Source organism: Coturnix japonica, chromosome Z (genome assembly GCF_001577835.2).
Source record: "Coturnix japonica isolate 7356 chromosome Z, Coturnix japonica 2.1, whole genome shotgun sequence".
NCBI lineage: Eukaryota > Metazoa > Chordata > Aves > Galliformes > Phasianidae > Coturnix > Coturnix japonica.
Window position 1 is genome coordinate 48421118 of NC_029547.1, and position 19147 is coordinate 48440264.

Below are 19147 nucleotides of genomic sequence, written 5' to 3' on the forward strand. Positions count from 1 at the left end.
CCTGTGTTTGTCCAGAATATGGACAGCACTGCACTAATAGCTGCCTTATTACTAGAAAAAAGGACAATACTACAGCTACTTTAGTTCTTCTCTTTTATTGAAAATTTGATTTCAATGCCTATTTCTGTTCTACTTCAACTCTAGAAACAACACATTTGCAATGTCTTGATTATCCAAAGCAGCAAGCTTCTGATGTTTCATTCACAACATGGAAAAAAAGAAATGCAGCCACATGACTGTCCTGATGGAGAAAAGTGTATTCCATAGCTAGTCATTACAGTCTGTGATGGATAAAAATATGTGTTAATCATCTACACAGGTTTCCATGATGTCAAAGCTCATAGAAATCCAGAATCAACCACGCATTTCATGAATGTGGAAAAAGGAACAACATTCTCACTGTTGGATTAGTTGAGTGTTCTCTCAGCATTTATAGAGGAACTCTTGGACTTAGGAGTTCTGGTGGATGAAAAGCCATGTATAAGCCAGCAGAGTCTGCTTGCAGCCCAACAAGCCAACAGTATTCTGATGTACTTCATCAATAGAAGGGTAGCAGCAGGGGGAAGGAAGAGATTGTCCCTATCTGCTCTGCTCTCATGAGGCCCCGCCTGGACTACTGCATCCAGGTCTGGGCCATCAACACAAGAAGGAGTCAGTGCTGTTGGAGAGGGTCCATGGGAGGCCATGAAGATGCTCAGAGGGCTGGAGCACCTCACCTATGAAGAAAGGCTGATGGAGCTGGGCTTGTTCAGCCTGGAAAAGAGAAGGTTCCAGTAAGACCTCACAACAACCCTCCAGTTTGAAAGCAGAGCTTATAAGCAGGAGGGAGACCTACTTTTTATGCAGTCTGATAGAGATGGGAAAAGAGGAATGGCTTTAAACTAAACGAGTGGAAATTTAGATTAAATATTAAGAAATTCTTTACCCAGAGGGTGGTGAGGCCTTGACACAGATGCCCAGAGAAGCTGTGGTGCTCCATCCCTGAAAACACTCAAGGCCAGAATGGATGGGGCCCTGGGCAGCTGAGCTGGTGGGGGACACCCCTACCATGGCATGGGATTGGGACTGTGAGAACCTTAAGGGCCCAGCCAATCCAAGCCATTCTGTGATGATTCTATTACTTGAGATGGTAAGCTGCAATTCAGAAAGCCTTACACCCTGCAATCTATTTTTTAAACTGTGTACTCATTGATGTGAAAGCACGTGCACATTTCAGAAACCACTGAAGAGGGTGGTACTTCGGCATAGGAGAAAAAGCAACTACCACACTGCTAACTAAGCATGGAGACACCTACAGACAGCACTTGCATTGTTAGATTCCAAAAATTCCTCAAAATTAAGTATGCAAGAGTAAGTTCTAGGCTTTGGTCAGGATCCCCTTGCCTTGTGGGTGCATTAACTGGTCAGTTTCTTTACAGCCTAGTCCAACTTTTTCTGTCTGTTCGTGGCACTAACTGGTGAGATGGTGCTCGTCTGCCCCACATAACCCCCTCCAAAGGGTGTACTCATTGCTGTGAGCAGCAGTAACCCCAAAGACCATTACCTTCCCTGATGCAGCTGGGAATCACAGAGCAGAATACTGGAGTTATACAGCCAAGTACAGCTGAAAGCATCCAGGAGGTTCCAGTGTTCTTGTTCCTCCACAGAAAACAAATTCTCTGCTTTACCTATTAATGTGTCTAGTGATGTTATTGTGGACTTTATAAGAGTACTACCATAATGTTATTAATGCAAATGAAGCAGTATGTGTATATATTATATACAGGTCTGTCTTCAGAATCCTTTCAGTCCCTTAACCTAGCATCTGACACATGGGTGCTAGTGCCCTTAAAGCACTCCCATTCATTCCCTTGATGTATCTGGGTTTCTTCTTTGCTTGTCCTCCCTTTCTCATTCATTCCACCAGGGTACTTTGTATTCCCACTTCCCTTTTCCCATTCATCTGTTGCCTTTGTACCCATCCCCTTTCCATGACATACTTACCCGCTGCTTGCACTAGAAGCAAAATCCTACTCCTGGTGAAGAGCTGTTTGAAACCAAGTTGAGGCTCTCTAGTTACTCTCAATAATGTCCCACACATGCAGGTTACTATGACCCCCCACAGTTGTACTGCTCCCCTCCAAACTGCCTTGCTACAGCACCACTTTGCATTGCAGGATAATTGTGTTTGCTGGAGCCCACACAGGTAAAATGGTTCCTGTAAAAAACAGTTCTGAGCTTAACTGGGCACAAGCATGTGCAAAAATGTTTTTTTGATGTTATTCTCTTTGGAAAGTGGTGGTGTTAGGGATCAGTATTGCCTCCTGCACACACAGGGTCAGAAGCACGAAAAGCACAGCACATTTCCATTCAGGTACAGGGGAGTGCAGAAGCACAGTCTGCTATTTGTTTCCACTAAAAATATAAAAATAAAAATAAAGGCTGTTTTAGAATGGCATGAAACTTAGAAACCTCAAACTCCAGCCGCCTCACTGCTTCACTTGTGAGCAATAACCACAGGCATGTGGAGATTTTTCAGTATCTTGACTTGTGGCATAACCTCTTGGGAAATGTGAACATAAAAAGGGGAAGAAAAAAAAACACCCAAAACTTTTTTTTAAAAAAAAAAAAATATCCCCATCCTCTTATCTCAGAATCCAAGTAAACAACTATGGACTTCACATATGGACATACAGTAGACTGTCTCATCAAAATGAAACTAGTGAGTTTGGCATCAGTTTGAGAGTTTTATTAAAACCACAGGTCTCCATTCCATACAAAACTGAGGAGCTTTCTTTTTTTTAAAGCTTATTAACCACACCGGAAATAATGCAGTGTAAATGGTTTGTTGATAAAAGTCTCTCCATAAGCTATATACAGGATGAATACAACACAACTGTATAAATGTAAAGACTCTCAGCAACTTTAGCAATATATACAAACTACTTTTAAACACATAAATATGGTATTTACAGCTAATAAATAACATTCAAGGCTAAATCGTGTCCCCATGTAAAAGAACCTTTGTTATTTTGAATCCAACTTCCGTATGTATTTGTATTAGATCCTGTATTAAAAGCACATGTGTTTACACAGTTTATTTCCAGAGAACTTTCACTGTTGAAGAGAAAATTGCAACAAAATGTGAAGTCTATAGGGAGTATATCATCATATTTATTTTTAGAGGCCTTAGAAGAAGTGGCTCAATACTCAACCCCACCCTCAGTGACTCATCCTATCTCTGCCATAGTGAGGAAATCAAATGCAAGCAATTTCAGAGTTATTAATATTCCAATGTATTGCACTGTTTAAAACTTTTATCCCCATATATACTAGCACCCACGGCTAGGAAAAAATAAAAAATAAAAAAAAATTGTGCACATTCATGTATTGCTGTTGGTTTTGCATCAAAGATAGGATGATCTTGGAGGATCACCACCTCCACATTTTGTCTTGCACACGTGGGAAAAGGCTGAAAACCAGCCCCAATAGCTCACATTACACTTCTCCAAATGCCTACCTGCAAACCTTCTGCCTCCCCAGTATTTTGCTTATTGCCTAAAAAGCTAAAGGCTATTGATTTTGTTGTTTGTTTCCAAGCATAAGAAAAACTACGCATTACTTAAAGAAAAAAGCCTTCAATACATCTATTTTTGGCAACTCACAACATGTCTAATTCAAGTGTTTTTCAGACCGTTCATTTTTATGCATCACAAAATCCTGTAAATGTCACAGCTCCTGTTCCCGTCTGAATTCCAAGTCAGATCAGAAATCCAAGCAACTCCTAGTATCTACCATTCTATCACAGTCAAGAAGCAGAGGCTGGCATCTGGAAGTCACAATTCCAGCACAGGGAATCAGGAATATTTTTGTCACCTAGCAACTGGTTTCAGTTGTACCAAAGACTGGATACAGCTGCCACTCAGCTGAGTGACTGACATTCCATTTTAAACAGCACTGATGCTCATAGTTTTGGCATCTCAGATGCATGTAAGTGGTAAAGGAAAAAAAAAAAACAAAACAAACCAATCCATTCTCTGCAGTTTTTTGTAGCTTAGTTCCACTGCAGTTTCTTACTCAGTGCTGGAAGTTAGATGACTCCATTCTAGAGGGATGAAAGCATGAAAAGTTGAATATCTGCATAGGACACTGGTATTGCTGTCTTGTATTGCAACTTATTCCAGGATAAGCTACCTGGGATTACATATCTTAACAGATTATAACTATTGCTAACAAGCATTGGCTTCTACACCCAGTAAAGCACTTTCATAACCACAACCTAGAAGATTCATCCCCATATTGAACCAGTCCCTGACATTCCCCAGTTATAGCTTTACACACAAGAGTATTTTTCCCCATGAGAAAACTGCTTACTTGCCAAACACACTTGAAGACAACAAGCTCTAGCCACTGAACTGTCTGAAAATTCAGTTAGCAAGGACAGGAGAACAACAACAACAAAAATGATCTGCGCAGTTCCAGAACATTTCTTAAAATGGAAACAAAAAACACACAAATAAAAAGAGACCAGGTACAGAACTTTGCATCTTTTCAATAAATACTACAAAACTGCTGAAGAGGATCTGATGTCAAGAAACTGACACAAGGCACCACAATTAAACAAAATTACTTGTTCCTTACTAACACTCATGCCTTTGGCAAGTTGTTGCAGGGGTTTCTTCATTTTTAACTATTCAGATAATGTAACTTTGTGGTTAGTAACTTTCTATGCTGAGACCTCCTTACAAGAAGCCTCCTAATATAGCTAGGTATAGCAGGAAAAAAAGCCAGCGGCAGATAAATATTTCTATATATTTGGTTCTGAACATCCAGTTCAGAAGGATGAACAGACTCGTCCTCCTCCCCAGTGTGGAAATCCTCATTCTTGCCACTTTTAAGCAGACTCACGTGCAGAATTTTCTTTAGAGGCTTTCTTGGCACTGTGGAAAGATAAAATAAAATACAGACTTGTTAAAGAAGAGCATGTGAAGTGCTTGTTCCATTTGTCTTACTAAGACTTAGGTTTTAAAGCTACTACATAGAAGGAGTTATGTGTTTGGGCTCTTCTTGGCCACTGCTGGATTTTACAAGTGTGTGACAAAGACACACCTCTCTCTGGGGCTCACTGGGTCATTGCCCTGGAGCGAAGATCCACACACATGCTTCAGATCTCAGTCTACCAACGTCCCCATGAGACCTTTCACTTACAGCAACTGCACTAAAATAAATATAACCACTTCTTCAGTTCAAACTTTAGTGGATAAAGTCCAAATAAAACTGGCTTCAAAGCTGAAAGTTTAATCTAGGTCATAAAAGTTACTAATCAAAAAAGAAAAATGTGCTTGCATGTGTCTGCTTTGCTTCTGTACCTGCCTCCAGATTTGCAACTGGCTTGTGAGATGAAAGGGCCCAGTACTGACTAAGTGCAGATGCCTGGACATCCCTGCATTAGGGGGAAATCTCAGACATCTTTAGATTTAGGAAGCCTTTCTCTGTCTTAGTATTTGGTCTGTAAATCTCCCTTGGATGCTGTGAGAGCATAGGAGATAGCAACTTACACTTGCTTTGCAGATGTTCTAACAGCCACACAGGGAGATGGTCAGTAGAGAATGATTGTTGAGGGTTTCAAGCTGCCCAAAGCTGCCTCAGGACAGATTGATCTGTGATGCTTCTGAATTATTATGTTTTCAGATGAGTGGAAAAATTGGCCAAATCTTGAAAGTTGTATAAGACCCTCCCACAGCCTTAAGACAACAATGCTCATTCTTACCCTCCTTTCTTCCTGCTGACAGGCTGCTCCAAGCACTTCACAAATATTGCTGCCTCTTCTCCTTTACTAAGACGTGAGCTTCCATCTCGAGAACAGAATACCACCCTGTGAAAGAAATATTAGATACTCAGATTGTCCTATTTTAATTGTAGAAACAATACAGAAAGGAGCAGCATTCACACTACCGTGTGGGTGCTACTACTTTACCAGCCTGTGAGAATCACTGGCAGAAAATTGTTAAAAGAATTCTCAGAGAATCTCTATGCAAGAAAACTGGGAAAACGTATCAGACACAAACCTCAAACCACAGCCTAAGTTTTATTAGTCTTCTGCATAAAAATCTTTGGGCTGAGACCAGAGGCTATACCACAACCATCTGAATCATCTTTATTTACTATGGTCATGTGACTTTTTCTCCAGGTTAATGATCTTGGAAGAAAGCCTTGCTCCCTTGAATGTTTGCACACATAGTAGGTTGCCAATTCCAGCAAACCTAAACAGTTGCTTTTCTATTTATCAGTACTTTCCCAACCCCTATATTTGTTCTGTTCTGATAACTGCTTTTTGATAAAGGGACAGCCTTGTTTATTTAAAGGAGTTACATACTATTCATGACACTACACAGGATACACATATTCTCTGTTCCAGATATATTTTTTTGCCAGCAGATCTCACATCTAATGAATCTACATACTTCAAAAGATTCAGGTGAAAGCAGTACTGATTCAACTAAGTGCTGTTTTAGCATTCATGTCTTAACACAGCCTGTAATATTTATGTCTTAGCTCCCACCCAGCTACCCCAACTCCCAAGAAAACCCATCTTATTTTCTCCTAAGCAAATGCACTTTTCAGAAACCTTTCTAAAATCCCCATCTTTGAAAGGAAACCTGTACAAACATCCAGCAAGTGAAAGGAGGAAAGGAACTGCAAGCACGATCAGAGCTGCTTGCTCATGGAGATCCTCTCTTTCATATTGTAAGCAATCTGATGCAAGGGAACAGTAGGATGCAAATGAATTCTGTGGGAGTGAAATTACAGATTGCAGATCCCAATGGAAGAAAACAACTGAATCTGGCTGGAATAAATGCAGGTTTGGTGCTGCATGAGTCTTGACTATCAGTGCTGCACTTATTTGTAACCATTTTCCATGTTTTGTCCCACCCTGTGAGACACCAGGAATAAGGAAACACTGGCAACTACAATTCAAGGCAATCAAAGCAAGTTACTTTTTCTGAGTTTCGCCTGACTTCACTCTGACTCTCTGGATAGTGAATGCAAATGGAGTCCACCAGTCTGACCAGCTGAAGAAGGTATCTTTCTCCCACTGCAGCTTTAGCATAAGCAGGTCACCAATGTCCACTTCTGTGTAGATCAGGAAGGAGAAAGTCTTGTTGGAAGAGACTTCAGGTCTGCAAAGAATCAGGAAAAAAGTTTAAAAAAAAAAAAAAAAAAAAAAAGAAAAGAAAAAAAGAAATCACTACAACTACTGGAGAAGTCTTAAGAGCCAGAAAGGCTAAAAGTCTTAAGTAAGCTATGGAAAAATTAGAAAAAAGGACAGGAAACTTGAAGGGAAAATTAAACCAAGTCCACTCATACTTCAGAGAGGGAGAAAAAGAACTGTCCACCATAATTCTGATGAATGGAACATGATAAAGAAACCTGATGATTTTGCAGAAACACTAGGAAAAGTTTCTGCTGGAAGCTAGAAAAAGTCCTGGGACAAACAACCACACAAGCAAGAAGATCTCCATTGCTGGTGTTTCTCAGGGGTTTGTTAGTCAAGCATCAAACAGGAGCAGTTTTGGCAAAGCATTTCCTTGTCAAAAAAAAAAAACAAAACCACACCTTGGTGCTTCCCAACTCCATTCCCTCCCAGCCCACCAGAGTGTATAAGCACTGATTTATGCTTCTTAGCAGAGCTTTGGAAACATGCCTCCCTCATCTTCCACCTTAAGGACATCTAACAATTAATTCCAGGTCACAGTCTATATTGCAAGGAGCTTTAACACAGGTGGAACAATACAAAGATTCAGAAAGGGAGATGGGGAAACAAAAATCCACACTACAAAAACCTCTTACTGGTCTGATCTATTACTGACTTTCTCACATCTATGTTTCAGATCTCTTATAAGGAATGTTTTCTACAGAACTTAGATCCTTAGTTTTTTCAGTGGATGAATGACATATCTACTTGATCAATGACAATAACAGATTCTGGGATCCTGTAAAATGGATCTGTATAGCTAGAGCTAGAACTCAGTACTTCAGCGGGGGCTTTTAGTTCATTTAGGCAATGCATAGTTGTTTTTTGTCACTACTCACAGCGTGAAAGCAATGTTCTCACTCTCGTCTAGAGTGCCATACAGAGAGATTAGGAATGGCTGGTCTACCTTGGTCACATTTGTCTTTCCAAAGAAATGTATCTTGACCTGATAATGGAAAACTGGGAGAAGAACACAAAAGAAGAGGCCATTAGGAAAAAAAAATAAATAAATAAAATTAAAAAAAAAAAATCACAAGTTCCAAAAAGACTGCAAATTACAAATGCACAAAATGCCCTGCACATTTCCTATAATAGGATACATAAGTATCATTAAACCAAGCTCTGTGCATCTCCAGGACAGTGCACAAGATTTGCAATCTTCAACATGAAGCAAAAAAGCTATGCCCTCCCTTACACAGGAGTTTTGGTGAAGAGAATTCAGCCTTCTGACACCACAGACTAAGACTCAAAGGCCAACAAAACACGGCTCCTGGAGCTATTCTAAAATATATTCTGAAACAGGAACACCCTTGTGATTGCTGCTCCATCACACAGTGCACACAGCAATGAACATACTGCACTGCACAGTCAAAGCTACAGAGAAAATAAGTAAAAATAATAATAATTCCAACCTGCAGTTATTTCACTAGCTGAAAGCCACCCAGTTCTTTCTGCAGTGTCCATTGTAGGCCTACCACTGTGGCGAAGGAAGTCAAGAACTGCTGTGAGATTTTATCATGGGAGTGGTGCTTCTCTGGCAAAAACAGTATGAGAGTCTGACAAGTCTGATGGCTGCACATCTTTAAGTTACTCATCAGTCTGAGCTCTTCTGATTATTCTCTCAGCAGCAGGAAAAATTCAACCAAATAAAAATAGTGAGAAAACTCAGATTCAGTTGTTTCAAATCGAGTCACTGTCCAGGATGCAGAGTAAATCCTCCTTTCATTCTGTCACTTAGTTTCTTTCAGAATACCTTTCATGTTGTATTGTAAATCCACCACCACACCTTGAATAAAATGACATTATTCTCTGATCCTGAACTTTAGCTTGCAGGTAAGCTAAATGCAGGCAAGCTTGACCCCTGCTCACAGCAATACTACCCACTCGCAGCATGGCTTAGTGTGCACAGTGGTTAAAAGGTGATAGCTGGACTTCATGATCTTAGAGATCTCTACCAACCCTAATGACTCTGTGTGCCCACCCTAATTCACAGCTGAAGGAAAATAGCAGCAGCGCTCATCAGTAAAGCCAGCAGAACCTACCTTTGTAGGGCATCTGAGCACGGGTCTTCAAGTACATTTTGGTGTTTCTCTTTGTTCTCACTCTGTTGACCTTATAACCCAAGTTGTTGCAACGGTTCTTCCGGCAGCTTAGGCAGAGGCCCTTCTCAAAGGCCTCTTTTGTGTTGCAGCGGTAGGCCATGCTGGGCTTCTCTTCATAGAGGAGTGAGTCAATGAAGAGATGGATGGACCGCTCATGAGAGCACTTCACCAGCTGATCCACATCTTAAAAGGAAAAAATATACAGAATATATATATGCACACACACACAAAAAAAAAAACATAAGCAAGCAAGAAATACTAGGTCCTAGCTGAGCTTTACACAGAGCGTTTTGAAAGCACCTAAAGGAGCAAACCTCAATCATCCAAAGCAGAGATATGGATGCATGACTCCCTTTAGATTTAGTCTGTTTGTTTCAAAGCAGTCTCACCTGAAAAGCCTTTTTCAGCAATCAGGCGGAGAGCTTCTCCCAGGTTGCAGCCTGGCTGGAAACCTCCACCATTAGGGTAGATATCGATGTGTCCAACAGGCTTCTGAATCCCAATGCTGCGGTCTGGAGAGCCTCGAGTGTAGGTGTGTAGAACATCCACAAAGTCAGCATCATCCGGGGAGAGGCGGATAGGAGCATCAGCATACTCAAAGGTGGGACCAGCAGGATCCAGACCTTTATTGCAAACCACAAAGAATAACTGAGATGACCATCTGTCAAAATGCTGGCTATGACAGAAAATGCCAAACTCAGGTACCACACTGCACTTGACTACTCATATGGCATCACTGAAGACATTACAGAGGTGTCATTTCAGGTAGGAGAACTAAATATACTACATGTTGTCACTATTTCAAACATAAGGTATATGTAAACACATGTAAAACAGCACAGACAACTTCTCCACAGCTCTAGTATTTCCTTCAGTGCTTTCCCCTCTTGTTGAGAAACAAAGTAACTGCTAAGTTTCTACTTAAAGTGTATGAAGCATGGAAAGTGTCTTGATGCTCTCTACTAGAGGAACTGGGAAATGTAAACGAGAGCTTCACTGTCTGCACACCTAAAGGTGACATTCTAACATAATAACATCAGTAGTGCTGCAGCTTGACACACACACACAGAGGAAAAAAAAACCAAAAACAGATCCATTCTGCCAGTGAGCAAGAATTCTCATTAACAAGGCATGCACAAACAGCTTTTGTTACAGTGCCATCTCTGGCATCCAGACAAACTACTTAGGAGATGGCTGATAGAGCAGTCCCCACAATACATGTATTTCCTGCACCCAGCTCTGCCCACCCAGATTAGCTGAACATACTGTGAGCTGCCTCCCACTGCTGTGGAATCTTCAGGGGCTACATCCCATCATTTCCTGTGCTTAAAGACAATGCTGTTTCCCAGGAAAATGTCCATCCTAGACACCAAGGGACAACTGTGAGGGCATGACATAGGGCTGCTGGCGTTTGAGTGATTTCACAGCCTTGGTGAAAATGAAAAACATAGGAGGCCAAAAGGAAGGAAAGGCAGAGGAACTAATGCTCTGGCCACCTGATTTAACCCACTGCCTCTTGGGAATCAGTCCTTCCTGAAGCTACTGCTGCCTAGGCCATCCTGCAGCATCCCCATGGATCTGAGATGATAGTGGGTCTTGTAGAAAAGGCCCTTGATGCTAGGAAGAAGGGAGATGGGCTCCGCAGCTATCTCATCAATGAAGAAACTAGGTGAGTGGCTTCCTTAGCCTCATTTGCTGACACTGGCACTTCCTTTCCCACTGAGATTACTGATGAGGCAACAAAGGACTCAACTCTCCAAATGCCAGGCTGTAAACCAAACAGTCATGCCACAGCACACTACCTTACCTAGTATACTATTCAGCCTCCAAAATTAAGAAAATGACTCAAACCAGATATCTAAGTATGCTTGACCTGCTTACATGCATAAGTGTACTTCCTTACCCTTCCTAAAACTCTTCCCAATATTATTTTCAAGAAGACTATTTGATCCCTCTGTTACAACTTGTTTTTCAGATAAGAAAAACAGCAGAGTTCTTCAGATCATTTATCCGGTCTCCTCTTGAACCTACACAGACCTTTTGCATACACAGCTTCCCTCAACAATGAGCTCTGCAGGTACTACAACAACTGCAGGAGGATTGACCTCCTGCTCTTCTTGAACAGGATCCTAGCATCTGCAAGGGATGACCATCTGGATGAAGACAACTACCTGAAGTTCTGCTGCTGCAAGAGAGAGATCTTCCTCAGAATATACATTTGGCAATCTACAATTCCATTCCCCCAAGCTGGTTTCTTCATGGCCAATAAATCCACCTACCAGAAGCAGAGCATGGATTCTCACTCACTACCCCATGATGATCTTTTATGAATCTTCTCCACCTCTGCTACATAAATATCAGATTCTGATTTAATGCAGAATGAACACACAACCTAAGTACACCCAACAAGCAACAACTATTCTGCTAATGTTTCACTATGAAGAGAGGACCTTCCACTCTACAACCACAGGTTTTCTTACCAGTAATTCTGTTCACCTTCTTCTTGGTTAGACTCCCAGCAATCCCAGCAGCATGAGCACCCAGACTGTACCCCAGCAAGTGGACATTGTTGAGAGGATAATTGAATTTCTCCTGCAGAGGAGAGCTTTCTTTAAAATCTGATGTCAAACAGGACAGCATCAGATGCCAAAGAAAATTACCTTATAAAAACTGCAACTTCTCTTTGGGCCACAAATAACAAAAAGCCACTAAATGTAGTTGACAACCTTGCTCTATATAAGCTTACTTGAGTTTACTGTCTTAAGGCAAAAAAACTGACATAAAGGAAAAAATGCAGAATTATGGACAGAACATATAAGGCTCTGTATTATAGACAACCCTTTCAGCCATCTTTTCCCCCCAGTTTTTGGATCACCTAAGTATTTCCCAAAGGCAAGTCACATTCCTAACAGTTTGCCAAGTGGTGGCTGCTATACAATATGTAGGAACCTGGCTTTCATAACTACCTCTTACAGAGCCTTCAGAAATCTTCTGTGGACCCACAGGACTCCATGGACCACAAGGTGAATAAATATCTGGGCTGTAATGTAAAAGGCCTCCTTGTCAAAGGGACAGCCTTTATTTTAAAGCTGGGATTTCACTAGCCCAGATGAAACACCATCTACCACAGCTCAACTCAGTCTACCCAAAAGGAGACACTAACTCTTTATGTCTACTGCATCAACAGCATGAAGATAAAATTGCTGCATCATTGTTGTGTCCCCTAGAAGATTACACGAGACACATAAAACTATATCTTACCTCCATCCAGTCAATAAACATAGCAACATCCTTTCCCACTAGCTTTGTGTAAGCAGCAGACACTGGGTAGTGCTGCTGAGCTCGAACCAGCCAGTCTACAACAATCACATTTGAATCAGGTTCCCTCTTGTACAGAGCATCCACCAGCTTTGGGACCCAGCTTTCATACATTCCTGTCACCTGTTATGTTGTGAGGGTTTAAAAGACAAAAAAAAAATAAAAAGAGACTTTGATATTATGCATGGCTCATAGACACCAAAGCATCTATCAGAGTATCAAGGGTGCAACCAAAAGGGATATGCCACCCATTTCTACTTACCGTCCACCCATGGATCACCACAAAGGTTTTACTGGTATGGTTGAAGTTGCACTGTGCCAAGCTGTCCATCTGCCCAGGAACCAGGTAGCAGACATCCTCATCAGGCTCTGCAGGTGTTCTTAAGGAAAACTTGCTCTCTATTCCCTTAAAATTCATCTCCGCTTCTGCTAGACAAGATCATAATAAGCACAGAGCAGTGGTTTAGAAGTATTAGGACAAACAGAATTCACAGTCCATGATGCTAGAGGGAGATCAGGAACAGCCAAGAAACAGAATGCACTGTTTTCATTTTCCTCAGCAGTCACATAGAAGGGAAACTAAAGGGTAAAAACTTCTCATTCTCTAAAACCCCTGCTAAAGTAGTGAGAATCTGCCCAGCCATCCAATAGCCATGAGCTCCTTTAAGGAGTCATAGTACATGCAAGAAAGTAGCAAGTTTCTCACCTTACTATCATATATTTTGACAACACATCTTCTACATAACTTAATCACAAATACCATTTGTTTATCATGGCCTCTTTTAGGACACAACAGTCACAGCTCATTAAAAATACAAGCTGCTAAGTCCAAATCTTACAAAACACAGCTACTTCATCAACAAAGGAAAATCAGATACAGTAAACCAAGAATGCAAAAGCCTGTATTTTGGAGGCAGTTTTTTGGGGTTTTTTTTGTTTGTTTTTTGTTTTTTAAATCACCTGATGAACAACACTTGGGGGGGAGTTGTCTTCCTTTGTCTAAGTCCATTTGGAGGGAGAGGAAAAAAGAGAAATTATGTACTGCTAGTAAGAAAACACATGGTGGTCTCAAAGGATCACATCTCAGAACTTCCTCCAGCTTCCAGAACAACAATAAAAAAAGTTATCCTTTTGTTCCTGTCAAGGCAGAAAAGTGACCTTAAGCTTCCTGCTTGCTTCTTCCTCTGTCTGGAAGGAAAGGTAAAAGGCTCCTCCTTGTAGGTCTGATTCAACACTTATGCACCTCTATAGCCAGCTGACCCTGTCATTAACTGCGGGCTTAAAACCCAATGCTTTCCTGAAACCAGGCCAAACTCTGGCAACCTGCTTTTAGCAAATATTGATGGCCTGTTTTCCAAGTGCAGCTGAACTCAGGCCAGCCCCATCCTGCTCAGTGCTGTTTCCTGGCATCGTGACCACAAAGCTCTCACAGACTTCTACACAAGCACACACACACACCAACAAATGGTTCCAAGTCACCAGCAAACATCCAGATCATGGTGAGGTCCTCAGGCAAGGCATGCAGATTTCCAAAGCCCCTCTTTTGCCCACTGAAGAAAAGGTTTTTCCTGAATCTGGTGCACCTGTATGTCTCCATAAGGTTTTGCCTCAATGTGCAGAAAAACTGGACATTGTTTCTAAAATTTGTTTCCTAGTCCTCTCACTCAAGCCCCAGCAGGGCACGCATATTCCTGCCTGACCTCACTCTGCCCTAGGGTAGCTGTATAAAGTCTGTGAGGATCCTGCTGTCCTTGGAGGGCCACAGAGGTCAAGGTCTAACCAAGCCATGCAGCACGAGGTGCTCAGACAGCACGCTGGCTGGCAGCAAATGCTAATGTACAAGCCTTGGAGGGACTGCAGTCACCTGCAACCAACTGCTTAATGCTGCCTGCGTTCCTGCACACTTGATGAAAGCAAAGCGTACACAAAGAAGCTAGCAGGAGCTGCTTGCTTAACAGAGGCAGAGCTCAGCTTTACTTTTGACCTTGGCAGTGCTAGGCTGGCCAGCTAATCCCAAATAATTACACTGGGCCCCCTTCCTCCTCAAGAAAGGATGCAGCTCAGGAGAAATATTCTTCTCCAGATCTGCAGAATGATTCATATAGTGGTGAAGATAAGACTTTGCCTATAGAAAACAAGCATTCTACTAAGCTGAATGCTGGTTCTCACAGCAGATGTCCACTTCAAGTTGTTTCTGCAGATTCAAAACTTCATTTTCTCGCAACAAAGAGATCATAAATAAAGAAACAAAAAAGGTGCAAAGGTCAATTGGTTAAATATCAGCTGTAACTTCTCACTTGCAGCAAACCAGTAAGACCTTGAAAGACCAGGAACAGCTTCCAAATCTAAGGCAACAAGGCAAGGACTTTCAATTATGTGTATTCCTGTTCCACACAGGAAGGCAAACAATAATAGTCCACCTGCTCTCTAGTTAATAGTGCTTCCCTTCATATTTAGAAATCATTTCCTTTCTGAATTAAACCTATCTGATAATCAACCAAAATCCAAATAAAATCCAAATCCCATTGTGCAGTGTGTTCTCAATTACAAACATATGCCAGAATCTGCACTTAAGTTCTCTAGAAACCAGCTTCTATGAAAAGAAATTTGCAATGCAACGTGTACCTCATCTTACTATGCTGTGTGAGGAATTAGAAAGTCAGGAATTACTGCAACATCCTTTCTGCTCAGAAGAAATATAACAGTGTACAGCACTCACACATGTTCAACTCCCAGCAGCAAGATACCATCTGGACAAGGCAAGTGTGTGTTGCTGAGTTTGTTGCTGACTTCCCAATGGCACACTAATCAGAAGCCATCCTTGAGAGCTGCCCAAGGTTGGTGCTGCAAATTCTGTGTGGGTGACAGCATAGGATCACTGTTCCTCATTCTGCACTGCACATGTTCCAGCACTACCTCACTTCCCACCTGTGGTGTATTAAATTGTATAAATGCAGTACAGAGGTATGTGCATAATAACAGACACACATTTACTTTGCATGCTGACCTCAATAAGTACTGAAATAATTTGAAATCATGGCTACAAAGCAGATTACTCTAGAAAGAAAGCATTTGCTGTTTCAGTTTTTGTACTTCAAAGTACAATTCACTCATATGAAGAACAGGAATCAAACTGTCATACATGGACTTTTGTCACCAACCTTGCTTTAAATCAACAAGAAAAAGAAGTCTCTTGAATCACATCCTGTCTGAGTTGGTCAAACACTGTGACAGTGGGTCTCATTCCTGCAGTCTTACACAAAACCAAAGAAATGCAGAGACAGTCAATGCACACATACCACAGGCTAGTTAATGATGTGTTTCAACTTGAGTTAGTTAAAACAAGGAAAATCCAGAAATTGAGAGCCTTCACATTTTTCTGGCAGGTGGGCAGGAATTTAATTGAATTTGCATCAATTTTTACATAATGTATTTGGTAGAAGTTAGATGAAGAAATTTATGTATATCCTTGCTGAGATATTGAAGTCGTTTTTGGGATGAGACTGCAACTCTATTTCTAGATGAGACATCGATGAGGAACAGAGCTAGAGGTTAAAATTAGTAGATGAAACAAATCTATGCTTTTGCTAGAAATCACACTTTCTCAGGCTTAGTTCAACAGGGGCATAAAGGCAAGTGCTGTGTTGCAAGAACTTCCAGGTGCACAGTCACAAAAACAAGACCCCATTACGAAATCAAGTTTTCAGGTCACCTTAAAGACCATTAAGCCCACAGCAGTGCCCAGAAAGGGTTATTTACCTCTTTAGGGAAAGGAAAGGAATAAAGGAACTAAACAACTAGTTTCAGAGTGAAGCTGGCTTCCCTTGCAGCCAACACTGCCAAACTCCATTTTAACCTACTCCAATACATCTCTTGAACTTTCACTTACAAAACTCTGTTTTCACCTTCTAAAGAAGCCACTGTCTACATCAAGGTATAGAGGATATTTTAGAACTCAAAAGTGCAGAAAATCAGCTAGTAACTAGAAGTCAGTAATCTCATTTTTCTGCTTAAGCCTCAAACCTTCTCGTAAAACCCTCAAAGAAGCCTTGCAAATTGTCAAATTCCACTCAGTCCATGACTCCTGTCAACTCTGAAAGTATCCCACTGACTTCAATGTTCTGACTCAATATAAACACAGATTTACTCACTAATAAGAGATCCAAACTCAAATTTCCTTCATCAGAAGCCAACGGCAGCCTGGCAATTGTTTTGAACAAAGGAAACCATCACTGGTCACATGGGTGGAGATAGAAGAAATGACAGCATCTGGAATATGAATCAAAAACTCAAACGGCCAGCATCAGGTGCAGGATGCCAAATACAGTAATACTACATGTGCAAGAACCAGTGTAACTCAAATACAGCTTAAACTGTAATCTCTGGTAAACAATATCCTGGCATTACATACACAGAAATTGGAACACTATCAGCTAGGTGCAAAGATCATCAGAAGTTATACTGTTAGCCTGTGCAAATGTAAGTCTACGCACACAGAAGCAAACATCTGCACGTAACATTAAACATTTACATAACCTGTTGGAGCTAAACAGAGTAACTCATCCTCCTGTTGATAACCAGCATTAGGACAAAACATCCACTTGTTAGACTGAACTCCTAAATGAGCTCTGAAGCAAACCAATGGTCAGCTGTAATTAAGAGGCTACACAACAGGAAGCATGATTACTTCACTTGATCTACACTATAAACTGAAAGCAGATTACTGCATTGTGATCTGACAAAACCCTTCCCATCAGCAAGGTTACAGTTTAACCTTGCTGTGAGTTTCCAGCTTTCCAGACAGCAGAGCCCTGAGGCTGAGTTCTCCTCTCCCTTCACAGAGGAATAAGCAACACCTCTGGACAGCACACAGCAGGTGCTGCACGTGGCCCAGCCTGGCAGCTTGGCAGGGTGAGGGCAGGCTGTGGCTGCTGCACTGTGTGCACAGGTGCTTACAACTCACTGAGGAGCTCCCTGTCAAATGCATGCTTACTCAGCTGCAGCTGGGAGGCTTGTAACTCAATCCAGCAGCAAAGCTCCTGCCATCCATCAGCTCCTCTGGGATATCTGGAATTAGCCCAAGACAATAAAACACAATCACTGCCAGACTGTACAGCAATATGGAGGAAAGAATGTATGAGAAAGCCACAGCATGTAAGCGCATCCTGCACAAAAAGGTTCCAGTGAGCTTCCTTAGGAGTTTGTCTGCTCATGGCATCCCACAGCACGTGGTGATGCACAAGATCCTCAGCCCTAAGCCATCTCAGAAGGGCACTGCTTCTGCAGAGGACATGCCACAGCTGCCCTGGCATCTCTTCTCCAAACAAGGCCATAGCAAAAGCCAACAGATCACCTCGCACAGCAGCATTAAAAGTATAACCCCTGTCTCCTGATTTACACTGGTAAAAATAGAGATCTGCACATGCTCCAAGCAACGTATTATCTTTTCCTGGAACACCAATGTTATCTTCACCTACAGTATATTTTTCCATGTTGTTTATTAAATACTCTGGATTCCTGGAGGGCTGCATCATGTACTTTCCATGGATCCTGAACACCTTTTTACCATGGTGTCAAAGAAATAGTGTCAGGCTCAGGGCTTATACGGTTTTAGGACAACCACACAACCTGTTTTCATATAGTTTGATCCTATGGAGAAATAATGCAATCATTAAGTCTATAACAAATCAGTTCCTAGAGGTATGTAAGCCTGCTCTGGGAAGAGTTATTTTAGCATATGAAAATTGGGTACTGTGATGAAAGCCACTTTTGATTGCCTTTGATAGCACAAGACTGGATTCAAAATGAGAACACATTCCTTTGGCTGTGCCCCAGCACCCCATCTCCTTTTTCTTGTGAGTAGTTCCCTCCAGTTTCCTCATACACCATGGAAATAAAGGCATCTGCAGTGAAAAAGCAACAGTTTCTCTATTATATTTAAGTTTCACCTAGCAGTTTTGGGGAACTTCTAAAGGACGCACTTGTCTCCCATACAATGTCTAAGAAAGTAATACCACAATACAGCATCACTAACATAAATTTGATGAGTTGTAACATAATGAAATCAAGTCTCAATGCTTGCTAAAGCTGCAGTCATGTTGTGCATTAACCAGAGAGTTAGGAAACACCCAGTAGTCAACACGCACACGTGCTACTTTCTCTGTCCTGCAGAGTGCCTACACAAAAATGTAGATACTATAGGTGTGTCTATACGTATGGGAAGCATCTACTCCTCTGCTAACATTTTTCCCTAATGGATTTTGTTATGTTAATGGTATTAACTGCTGCCCAAATGCATTATTACGACATCGATGACATTCAGCCTTGTCTTACACAGCACAGTCTGAGAGCCCTAGCAAGCCGGGACGTGGGGCTGCCACAGGGCTGCACCTAAACACAGGACTCCAGTCCTGCACAGAGCCGGGGGACCCCATCGTGATGCCACTGCTGAGTCCAACTACCTCTAGCGAGGGACTCTTAGAAGCCACCTCAC

General features: G+C 41.6%; 1 protein-coding gene across 2 annotated transcripts in view; it reads right to left on the reverse strand.

Moving 5' to 3' along the window:
• Window positions 1–2706: 2706 nt before the first annotated feature.
• LPL (lipoprotein lipase) overlaps window positions 2707–19147 on the reverse strand; it is a 17068-nt gene continuing 627 nt past the window's right edge. The window contains exons 2-10 of one of the 2 annotated variants that reach the window (XM_015849636.2): window positions 12917–13083; window positions 12598–12777; window positions 11817–11928; window positions 9726–9959; window positions 9277–9519; window positions 8074–8194; window positions 6978–7160; window positions 5750–5854; window positions 2707–4919 (exon numbers count right to left, since the gene is read on the reverse strand). In XM_015849636.2, the coding sequence (XP_015705122.1) occupies window positions 4874–4919; window positions 5750–5854; window positions 6978–7160; window positions 8074–8194; window positions 9277–9519; window positions 9726–9959; window positions 11817–11928; window positions 12598–12777; window positions 12917–13083 (1391 nt within the window). In that variant the 3' untranslated portion in view covers window positions 2707–4873. The remainder of the gene's footprint in view (window positions 4920–5749; window positions 5855–6977; window positions 7161–8073; window positions 8195–9276; window positions 9520–9725; window positions 9960–11816; window positions 11929–12597; window positions 12778–12916; window positions 13084–19147) is intronic. The other variant, XM_015849637.1, reaches the window with a different exon arrangement.